Raw genomic sequence first — 11631 nt, 5'->3', positions numbered from 1 at the left:
CCGAACCTTTGTAACCCTTTCTTTGAACTTTTGTAACCTCCTGTAATACTGGAAAACAGGATGAGTAGCAAGCAAACTGAAACTCCCTAAAAACTGTTATCTGTGGAATGCAAGGGCACCGCTCAGAGAGAGAAGGGAGGAGGTGGGGGCCAGCTAGTGGAAAACTACTGCAGAAAATGACCAGGGTATAAATATACACTGTTGCAGGGCTAGGCGTGTGGGATTTGAGACCATACAGTCTCCCCGCACCTTTTACTTGAGCTCAAATAAACTCTGTCTACTTCTCCCCCCAGTGTGTTTATTTGGCGCGACGCAGACCGGGCAACGAACCCAATTGTTGCCTCCCTCGGGCACCTTGTGCTGGCAACAACTGTACCATATTAAATATTAAAACGAGTTCTGAGCAGTCACACGGTAATGCTTACTGCCCTCACAGCCAGCTTGGGACAGGGCTAGAGCCAGCTCCCTCCTCCCTGCCGCAGATGCTGAGTTCTGCAGCTTGTACATCTGCCCATGTAGACATACAACCTGCACGCGCTCCTTGCTATCTGCCCAGCTCTTACCAACATGGAAGCACCTGCCACAGGCACATTTGAGTGAGCCGGATCTGTGCCACTGGTGGTGGGCAAAGGGAGACATGAAGACCCAAGCCCAGGAGAGGTTGCCATTCCTGCTGCTGGATCCACTCCTGTCTTTGGATCCCGCTGGTGCCAGGAGGACTATGAATTTGCTCATATTATGCCTGTGGAGTGGCCAGACAATAATTGAGCTCATGCTACTTAATTCAACCTGGAGATACTCCTCCAGCAAAAAGTTGTAACTTTACTACAATACAAACACTTTGCGCTGTGCTTGACTGGTCGAACATGGGGAGGCTCACATTTTAAGTGCTGGTAGCCCTCTGGCTATGCATAGCAACAGTGCTACCCCATTAGTACAGTCGTTAGAAAGTTACTATCCTTTCTCTGAGAAATGCGAACCTGTATCTTCCACCTTCAAAGTGACTGTTCAAACCATTATATTATAGAGTATTTTTGAACTCCAGTTTCTTCTGCTGAAGTGGTTTTGCTTTGTCTCAAATGCTCAAATACTGAGAGCATGAGAATGACTCTATAACCTTCTTATCAGGCACTCACTTAAGGAATCCAATTAATATCTAATTAGCTATATAAGTTAACATCTTCAGCAGAAAGAGACTTATTTGAGAGGGAGATAGAACTCTAACAGGAGAGGGAAGGTGGGAGAGATGAGTCCAAATCCCCTCAGACAGAGGAGGCAATTGAAAGTAGGAGAGTGTCCGATTCACTGGACTGCTGTATCAAAAAGACACATATTCTCACCTTGCTTTTAAATAGGACCAAAACCCTCCCACTTTCTGAAGGAAGGGCTTAGGTGCCAAAGTTCAGGAGAGGGTTCAGGGCTGTGAATCCCAAGCAGACATACACTCATCTGAGACTGACAGATACCAAACTCCACCAGAGATGTTGGGCTTCCCCCACACCTCTCTTTTTGGCATTTTACACTTGGTAGTATAGACAGCTACCGGTCCAACATGCCAGCTCCTGCAAATTCCACTCTTTGACACTTTACTCTCCCTGGGAATTGTATAGGGTAGCCTAGGCATCTTGCTCAGGGTTGTAAATCCCACTTGAGAGCAAAAGGCATAAGAACTGCTATTTACTGGGCTAGACCAGGAGTCAGCAACCTACAGCCTGTAGGCTAGAACTAGCCTACAAAGCCAGGGACTTCACAGCTTTTCTGTGGCAAGAATTTAAACCATGTGATGGCCAGGTGACAGGAAGAAGTAACAGCAGTCAGGCCAAAGGGCTGAGCTGGGTAATTTCAGACCTCCACTGAAGCATGAATGACCCCTGGGTTAGACCAGCTAGTCCAATAGTCTGTTTTACACAGTGATGAGGCACCAAAAATTAGGCACTGCAATACTGTGTGTGAACCAAGCCCTTAGTCTCAATTATCTGGTTCTGTGACTCAAAAATATATTTCCAAGACTGTGCGCTAAAACAAACTTTTATAAAGGTATATTACTTACTTGCAGGCATAAAACTGTGGATAATGAAGAAACACAAAGCTAACTATCAAAAGCTCCATGTCAAAGAGAAAGAAAGAAAGAAAGAAAGAGAGAGATGAATGTGCAGAGGTGAATACAATTCTATATAATGATATATCTGTGATTTTTTTTCCTTTGAGAGATTTTTGATCTTGGAGGAAAGGAAAAATCAAGGTTCATTAAAGCAGAAAGTAATAAAATTTAAACCAAAGCAGTGCTTTCAGATCATTTATGTAAAACTAAAAACTAGGGAGACATAGCATAGTCATCTACTGTGACCAAACTAGATGCAAAACAAACAAAAAATTTTATATGGGACAACTCATAAAGGATTTTTTTGTTTTAGTTGGACTTTTTTTGCATTAGTAGGGGCATTGCCAACAGACTGAGGGAAGTGATTCTTCCTCTCTATTCAGCACTGGTGAGGCCACACCTGGAGTACTATGTCCAGTTTTGGACCCTCCACTACAGAAAAGATGTACACAAATTGGAGAGTCCAGTGGAGGCCAATAAAAATGGTTAGGGAGCTGAAGCACATGACTTCTGAGGAGACGTTTAGGGAACCGGGATTATTTAGTCTGGAGAAGAGAAGACCGGGGAGGGATTTAATAGCAGCTTTCAACTACCTGGAGGGTAATTCCAAAAAAGATGGAGCTAGACTGTTCTCTGTGATGCCAGATTACAGAACAAGTAGTAATGGTCTCAAATTGCAGCAGGAGAAGTTTAGGTTAGATATTAGGAAGAACTTTCTCACTAGGAGGGTAGTAAAGCACTGGAACAGGTTACCCAGAGGGGTGGTGGAATCTCCATCCTTGAAGGTTTTTAAGACCCACTTAGACAAAGCCTTGGGTAGGATGGTATAGTTGGGAATGGTCCTGCTTTGAGCAGAGGGCTGGACTAGATGACCTCCAGAGGTTCCTTCCACCTTAATTTGCTATGATTCTAACTCTAGTGTAAGGCTTGATTCTAGTCCCAGACACTTTTTGTGCATGTGTCCTATCTTATAAGCATATCCTTGGTGCAATGTGCAGGTCTCACTCTTTAACCTAATTGACTATTCTTTAAAAACCAAAAAAAAGGTAATGGTAATGGTTGCTTGAGTATAACGGCCAAAAGCCCAAAAGAAAACTGCATTTATTTAAACCCCAATACACAGCAATTAATCAATTTGTAGAGAACTTTGCTGCACCTGCCTTCATTATACATGAGAGAGATAGTTTGGGTGGTCATGTTAGTTTGCAGTCAGTCAGAAGTCAGGGTAGATATGCATCTTTTTAAGCTAACTAAATAAGATGCATATAGAGAGAGAGCACAAGCTTTCATAAACCCAAATTCACCTAATCAAATGTTGTGAAAGGACAGCATAGAGCAGAGTATGAAGTGGAGGAAGTAACTAGAGTAGGTGAGAACATGGTAGGGAAGGAATTGAGTCGGGGGGAGGGAAGTGCTGTGAGAGGCATGCAAGCAAAAAACCCATAGGAACCCAAAGGGGTCATAAAAGCTAATCCAAGCAATGGGATAAGAATCCATAATCCCTGTTTAAACCAGATTTAACACAGTCCAGTTTGTGTATAATTTCTTGTTCTGCGATTTCATGCTCAAACTGGTCTTTAATTTTTTTTTAATTTAATGAGTCATCCATCAGACTTGTAAGCAAGTGCACCACTAAACAAGTTTTAGCTGTGCCCTTATAGTCTCCTGAGTCTATGGTCCTTCGTTAAAGATTTTTCTAATCATGGTTCTGACTGTTTACACAAGGTTAAGCTGCCAGGAAGAACCATGCTGTTTATCATCTTCCTCATTCCACTGACTGACTTCAGCAGAAGTGAAGTGTACAGAATAAATAGAAGAGATGGTGGTTATTAGTGGAACTGTTTCCAATGTCACAATGACATTAAGTACCTGAGCTGTCACCAACTGTAAATAAAACTATTGGATACAATGGTCATGCATAAGGTAGGTTAATTACATATTCGTTTCTTCAGATATAACCTTTGCAACAATTTCTAATGATGTAAGATGATATGGGAGAAGTGAAGGGCTGATGAACCACTTATTACCCAAAGGGAAGTTCAACACAAGATACTCAACTCTCAGGCTCACAAAGAACAAAGAAACAGTTTTACTTTCAGTTCTCCAGAAAATAATTACAGTTCTAAGGTTGGAGAAGAGACAATGTATACTATTCATACTAAAGAAAAGTAAATCTTAAAAAGTGGAAAATTAACTCAGTTGGAGCTATGGAGTATAATCAGAATCATGTATTTGCTGGAAAAAAGAATTCCTAAATATTGAAAAACCCTGCAAGGTTACATTTTCAAAGAGTGCAGATTAAAGCTCATTGTCCAGATTAGGGTTTGCAAGATTTCACATACAAAACATCAGCTATTTCAAATATACTGTTCCCCAAGGAAACTTGTTTTCCTATAGGCAATTCTCCTGCATTGGTTCCTACACAAATTTCACACCGTTTTCAAATATCTTATTTAATTCTCTTCCTGAAGAGTGAACTAGTTTACTCTATTAATCCATGTAGATATACACAGAAGAAAGAACTGTTACTTGAATCTGAAATACGTGCCTTATGAAAAGTGTTCTCAAGTAAAGTTTTTATATAGTGTCAAAATTATACACAGCTCATGCAAAATGGATAAAAGGCCAAGTTCTTGCCCTGAAGAGTTTGTATTTTAACTCAGATATACCATGGGGCAACAGTGTAAATGCAAGTTGACATAAATGGCCAATATTTTCAGAACTATGTATTTTTTGGAATCCCAATTAAGGAACACTGTAGAAGGGGTTGATTATTCTTACTACTCTTATGAAAATCAGGCTTAAGATCTCTCAACTAAGGATCCCAAAAATTAAGGCACCCAAGATAACTAGTCACTTTAGAAAACCTGGATCAAGGCATACTTAGCAATGAGAAACACAGGAAACTTCATGCATGTTTAGGATTAATATGAAGCTGGATTCAGGACTCTGCTGTGTAATAGTACTGTTAGAGTGATGTAGTTGTGATGGTTTAGGATTTAAGCAAGAGGCAAAAATTTATTTTATTGGATCTACTGCATGGTTGGGACAAAGTTAGCCAACTGTAATTGACAAGTTAGACAATTGTCTAACTTTATCCCAGTCGTGCAGTTGGTCCCCGCCAAATCCTTGCCTCTCTGTAAACGTAGGGTTCCCCCCCACCCCGCAATGTATCACAAGCATCTTTAAAATAATTTTCTACTCTGAAAACTATATCAAAATACTGTCTTATTCAGTGGATCTGAATTTAAATGTAATTATATTGGTGCTGGTGACAAAAATATTTTTTTACTAGATTTTGACTCCTGTTAGCTATATAAAAACAGTCCAAGATCTCAGCTCAGCAAAGCAAGTAAATGTTTTACTGGACCTCAGTCAGACATAAACACATACTAAAATGCTTTGTTGAAATAAGGCCTTACGAACATGCCTTTAGGGGCAAAGGGCACTATGTTCAGTCAGGTTAGTTCAGCTGAGCTATTTTAACATGACTGAAAACACTTTTTAGGGAACACCTACACTAAGCAAAAAATGGGTATTTTTAGCAGATGTTAGCTAATATTTAGGTGAGGGTGTTAAGGAGTCTGAGTTTCTTTAAATTACAAGGTCATAATAGTAAAAATATGTAAAACAGGATGCATCAGAAAGGAGTTCTAGCAACCATGGATAAGGACATGGAAATAGTGTTAGCTACACTGTCTTTGAATTTAAATTCAACAAGGACATGTGCTTAGCTCTGCACTTGGGACATGATAATTGTATGCACAAATACAGACTGGAGAATGACTAGCTAGATTGCAGTACCACAGAGAAGGGCTTGGGGGTTACAGTGGGTTGTATGCTGAATATGAGTGTACTCCTGTTGCAAAAGAAGCCAACAGCATACTGAGTTATAGTAACACGAGTGATTCCTCTGTTATATTTGGTATTGGTGAGACCGAGTACTGTGTTCAGTGTTGGGTCTTCCATTCCAATAAAGATGTGGACAGACTGGAAGAAGTCCAGTGGAGACTGACAAAAAACACGTAGAGGGCTGGAAAACTTGACTTTTGATGAAAGATAGGCTTTTTCTGTGGCTGTAGGGGACAGGACTAGGAGCAATGGCCTCATACTATAGCAGAGAAAATTTAGGTTGGAGATTGGAAGAACTTTGGCTAAGAGGTCAAGCATTGGAACAGGCTACCTAAAGAGGCTGTGGAATCTCCATCCCTGGAAAATTTTAAGAGCAGGTTAGACAGACAATTGACCAGGATGGTTTAGTGAGGGATGATCCTGCCTTGAGTAGGCGTCTGGACTAGATGATCTCATGAGGTCCCTTCCAGCCCTACTTTCCTATGATGCTATAAATCAGGGGTAGGCAAAAAGGGGCCCCTAAAAATTTTAGAAAATGTGTATTTATCTGCTCCTGGCTGCCTGTCAAAGATGACAGGAGCAAGGGGCATTAGGACCCAGGGGAAGCTGACAGGACCCTCCAGCAAGGTTGGCCTGGCCCTGTCCCACCGCAACTGGAAGTCTTTTTCTGCCCTGGCTTTCACTCCTTCCCTGCATGTTGCTCCTGCTCCAGCACCACATGGCCCCTGGGCTGCACCAGTACCCTGGGCCAGGAACAGGAGTGTGTGTGTGTGTGTGTGTGTGTGTGTGTGTGTGTGTGTGTCCCTGCAATGAGGGAGGGGGGTAGGGAGAGAGAGAGAGTGTATGTGTGTGAGAGAGAGACTCTGTGTGTGTGTGTGTACACAGTAGGAGGAGAGGGATCTGTGGGGGTGTGTGTGTGTGTGTGTGGGAGAGATTCTGTGTGTGTTTGTAGGGTAAGTCCCACATACATACCCCACCATACACATGCACCCACACTGCCCCTTGCACTGCCATACATGCAGACCCCACACCCCCCCATACATCCCAGCTGCCCTGCTGCTCAACACCCCCCACAAACCCCATACCCACCCACACCCCACATACACACCCACATGCTACCTCACCCCATATACCCACACACCCACAGCCCCCCACAAACCTATACCCACCCTACAATAAAGAAGTATGAACCTTCATTTTAAGCTACTGTAATATCACCCCTGTACACTACACAAACACATGCAAATCAGGACAAAAATATTTTTTGAAATCAAATTAATGAATGTTGTAGATATTTAATTTGTAGAAAATAATTTGGTATTTTTCTGGTTCTGACATGGCAAAACCCCTTGCTGAAAGGAGTATTTCTGGGGGGCACGGGGAGGGACTTTTGGTGGCAAAGGTCAGGGGCTAGGGGGTGGGACTTCTGGTCACAAGATGGTGACCAGGGGGCAGGGTACCTGTCATGGGGTGGGGCTACCCATGCAGCCCTCAACAGCTTGCCAAAACTCGGTAAGTGGCCCTCTACATGAAATAATTGCCTGCCCCTGTTATAAATACTTCCCTTCATTGGCAATGCGTAGGGGGTGCATGTGGGTGCACATGCACCCCCTGCGAATGGTGGTGCACCCCCTGTGAAAAGTGCCACTGACACTGCTGCTGGCGCCTGTAGGAGATCACCGCTCACCCCACCCCACTGCTGACACTGCCGGCAGTGTCTGTGGGTGGTCCCTTATTGCTGTTGGCCGCCACCACCAACACTGCTGGCGGCATTTGCAGGTGGTTGCTGACCACTGGTCAGCGCTCTCCATCCCCCTTGTCCTCCACCACTGACACTGCTATGGCCACCTGCAGGAACTCCCCACTTGGCCTGCTTCTGCTGCCAACAGCACTATGGCTGCCCGAGGGCTCTCCCCACTGCCACACCTCCGACATGCCACCTGCAGGCAGTCGCTGTGCCCCCCTCGCCTCCAGGGCCACGTGGCATTCATGCTTCCCTTTGCTCCACCCAGTACAGGAACTGAGAGAGTTCAGAAAGACATCACATTTGAAGCACAGGGTCTCCAGTTTCCTTGTTCTGACCAGGGAGTACTCTGAGAGAAGAGAGGCAGAACAACAGAAGAGCACCCACTAACACTGGCCCCGCTTCTCCCCTCTCTCCTAATGGGAATGGGAAGCAGAGCCACACCTCCAGAAGATGGAAGATGCAGAGCCACACTGACAGTCTACTTCGCTCCCTCTGCCCTATGGGCTGAGTTGGGAGCAGAGCTGCAGTTGACTGCAGCCCCCTGTTGCACCCCCTGGCTGGAAAGCATGCTACTGCATGTAGGCACTGCCATTTTAAGGCTCTGTGGCCAAAGGGCAGGAGCTGTACATCTATCTAGCTGTTCAAATGTGTTTAAATGATTCCAAGCCTGTTTCATATATCATAACTGCATCTTCAGCTGAGCACAACCAAGAGCCCAGAGTTTTGTCAGGGTTAGCTGCTGCCTCCTGGAGCTGTGTCCATAAAGCATAGTTTCAAAAGATGATGTGGAAAAAGTGGCACAGGAGTGATACATTTGTTTTAAAGACCCAAATAAGAATGTACGATATAAATAAAAGGCAACATCTAAATGACCAGCGCACCAAGGAAAGAATGCTAAAAGGAAGAAATTTAGGACAGAGAGGTAACAAAGTGAAGATGCTTAAAGGAGGGGAGACAAGAAAACATGAAAAATTTAAATTGGAAATTGAAATATGGGGAACAAGAACTAGTAACTTATATTAAACTGTTTTTATCCACATATTTAGAGTGTGGATATCAAAGTTTAGAATTGGGTTTTTTTTTAATATTTGTTTTTTTTCTGTGTATTCAGTACCAATGATTAACTAGGGAATTGTGTGCTATTTTTTCAGTGAATCATTTGGTTACTGAAAACAGGTTTCAGACAGTCATGATTTTGTGAATAGTTTTGGCAAAATACATGAAAATGGAAATATGAAAATATGAAAAATGGAAAATACACATTAGTTCACAAAATGGTTGGTGTAGCGTGGAAGGCAAGGGTCAAGTCCCCCTTTTGCCTGATTCATAGTAAGGTTTCCCATCATCCTGGAGACTGGCCTTATCATTAGTCTGTGGAGTGTTCTGGGTGAGAGTCTCTAATTGAAACTGTTCCACTTTATATAAATAATCATAAAGCCAAAAAACCAGAATGCTTCTACCTTTGTGCTTGGTGCGCTCATCTTGTAGTTGAAAATGCAACCTCAGATCCCAGATCCAATTCAGGGATACAGGAGATTTCAAAAGCCAGTCTCCCACTTATCTGGTGAACACCCTGACCTCTGCCTTATGAAAGGGAGAAAAACCTGTTTTGTGAGTGCTGCCTGTGTTCCCCTGTGAATACATCCCTTCATTTTCCAAGCTTTTATTTAAATGCTTGAATTCAAAACAAAACATGTCATATTGAACAACAGGTTTAGGCTGGCATAAAACAAATTGTCAGGAATTTGCTTGGGAGGCAGGGAGGAAAAAGAATTAAAATTTTGCATTTCAAGTTTACACATAATGTTTTTCCTATTTCTGGTTTAGTTGCCACCCCCTCAAATCCTACGGTTCACACAGTCTTAATTCACTACAGTCAAATTTCTCTGCTGCTCATGTGATCTTTTCACAAGGAAACACAAGGATTATTATTTTAGGAGACAGGAAGAGATTACTATAAAGACAACAAAGAAAATAGGGACACCTGTATTTGGGGACAGAGGCAGCACTTAATCTGTAATACTTGTAGCTGTTTTTTGTTCAAACAGACAAACTTTCAGATTGCAAGCACCTCTTAAAATATGTAGAAAGAAAAATAATCAGACTGACAAACTCCATAAGACAGATATTACTAGGCTCCTTTGTGGGTTCTCCTCCTTTCCCTCTGGTCCCCACTTTTAGACTGTACCGACCAGCAGTGCCCAGGCACCGCTATTTAGTACAGTAGTCACTAAATTATAAGATATCACCTGTATATGAACTCTGAAGACAGGGAATGCAGTTACAGCATTTGGTGAATTTGTTAACAGAATAGGTATCATTCTGAGCTACCTTCTTTAAACTGTGTCCTGAAAGCAGTTTTTGTATTGTACAAAGTAAATCAATTTTTGGGATCGCTGGCTGATATACAGTTTGTTATACAAACTATTTTAAGTGCTTTTATTTCCGGTATTAAAGTATGTTTTAGGCAAGGAACAAAAAACAGACAACAAAACTTATTTATTTCCCCATAAACTATTTTACCAGATCATTAGATGTTTAGTTTAAAGAAAGAAGCCAAAATAATCCTTGTTAGAACAACATGCAAAACAACACTGAGAAAGTGTAGCTTCCACACAACTGAAATTAGGCATACAACCAGTTTACAAGCTCACTTGTCTGTCCCAAAAACTATTCAAAAACAAAAACAAACAACAGTAATCACTAAAAAATCTTAATAATCCCCAAAGTGGATCTAAGTCCTATATTTTCCCTAGGTTCCTAGCGGAGACTACAACAAACAAAACATCAAGTGATCAGAAATCAAGAAATTCAGGGAATATTTAAACTTCACAAGGCTGAGAAGGAGTAATATTTCTTTGAACTAAAAAGTTCTGAACGTGGATAAAAATTAAAGGATTTCCTTCTGCTCACACAGGTACATACGAAAGGCACAAAACAAAACAGCAGGCACAGCAGAAAAGACATGCCTGTTCTCATTGCCTCTACCCCAGAGCTAGTTATTTCTCCATACTAAAACATATTCCCCTTCTGCCAACATCAGTTTTTAAAGGCGGACTCTTCACATGAAACACAGGTCAAAGTGATTAAATTAACCTGAAAATATTAAATTAACCATATATTAACCCATAAAAGTTTAAAAAGAAAGGATATTGTTTGCCTTACCATGATGACAATAATCCTGTTTTTGCTTTTTACAAAGGAATAAACGGACTATGAGATCTGAGATGCAGTCATGTGTGCATTAACCCAAAAAAAAAAAAAAAAAGCTTTACTTTTCTGTGATCCTCCCACACACTAACTGGTTCTTGTTCTTTGTTTTCGGAGTGTTCAGTTTAAGAAATAAAATATCCAAATCAAGTAGTATCTAAGCTCAAGCTTTCTTACTGATATGTCACCTGGCAGGTAGAAAATGACAAAGTGACAAACACTCAATTACAGGCAATGACACTTGGCTTTGGAAGGGTTAAAGAGGTGAGTCCTTTAGTAGGTGTAACACAAAAAAAGGCAAAAACTACACAGGCAGAGTTTGGCAGATGCCTTGCATGCATTAATTATCATGTGCAATCTAAAACCACAGATGTGCAATAAGGAGGGGGAAAAGTCACATACAATAATTAGCTCACATAAACTTAGTATGATCTGCATTGAAGGTGATTTTAAAAAATGTTACAATTTATACCTTTATTCAGCAAAAGATTGTTCCAGACTGACCATCCATATCTATTCAGCTCTCTGAATAAATGTCAACTCTATACTTTTTTCCTGATCCCATTGAAAACACAAAATAATAATAAAAAAGAATGAAGTGCAAAACACAAGAAGCCAGAAGTTTGAAAGAAAGGATTGTGCAAAATAACGCCCCCACCCCCTCGAAAACCTAGGATATGGGAAATATTTAAAATCCACTAAATTAAAATATTTCAGAAAT

The 11631-nt window shown here is 41.5% G+C and overlaps 1 protein-coding gene across 1 annotated transcript in view; it reads right to left on the bottom strand.

Annotated features, from left to right (window-relative positions):
- AIM1 (absent in melanoma 1) overlaps positions 1–10959 on the bottom strand; it is a 73350-nt gene extending 62391 nt beyond the window's left edge. Inside the window, exon 1 of the mRNA XM_019537830.1 lies at positions 10866–10959. Coding sequence (XP_019393375.1) covers positions 10866–10868 — 3 coding nt within the window. The 5' untranslated portion in view covers positions 10869–10959. The remainder of the gene's footprint in view (positions 1–10865) is intronic.
- Between the last annotated feature and the right edge of the window lie 672 nt (positions 10960–11631).

Source organism: Crocodylus porosus, unplaced genomic scaffold (genome assembly GCF_001723895.1).
Source record: "Crocodylus porosus isolate Cpor-Errol unplaced genomic scaffold, CroPor_comp1, whole genome shotgun sequence".
Taxonomy (NCBI): Eukaryota; Metazoa; Chordata; order Crocodylia; family Crocodylidae; genus Crocodylus; species Crocodylus porosus.
This window is presented reverse-complemented; position numbering and strand designations above follow the sequence as displayed.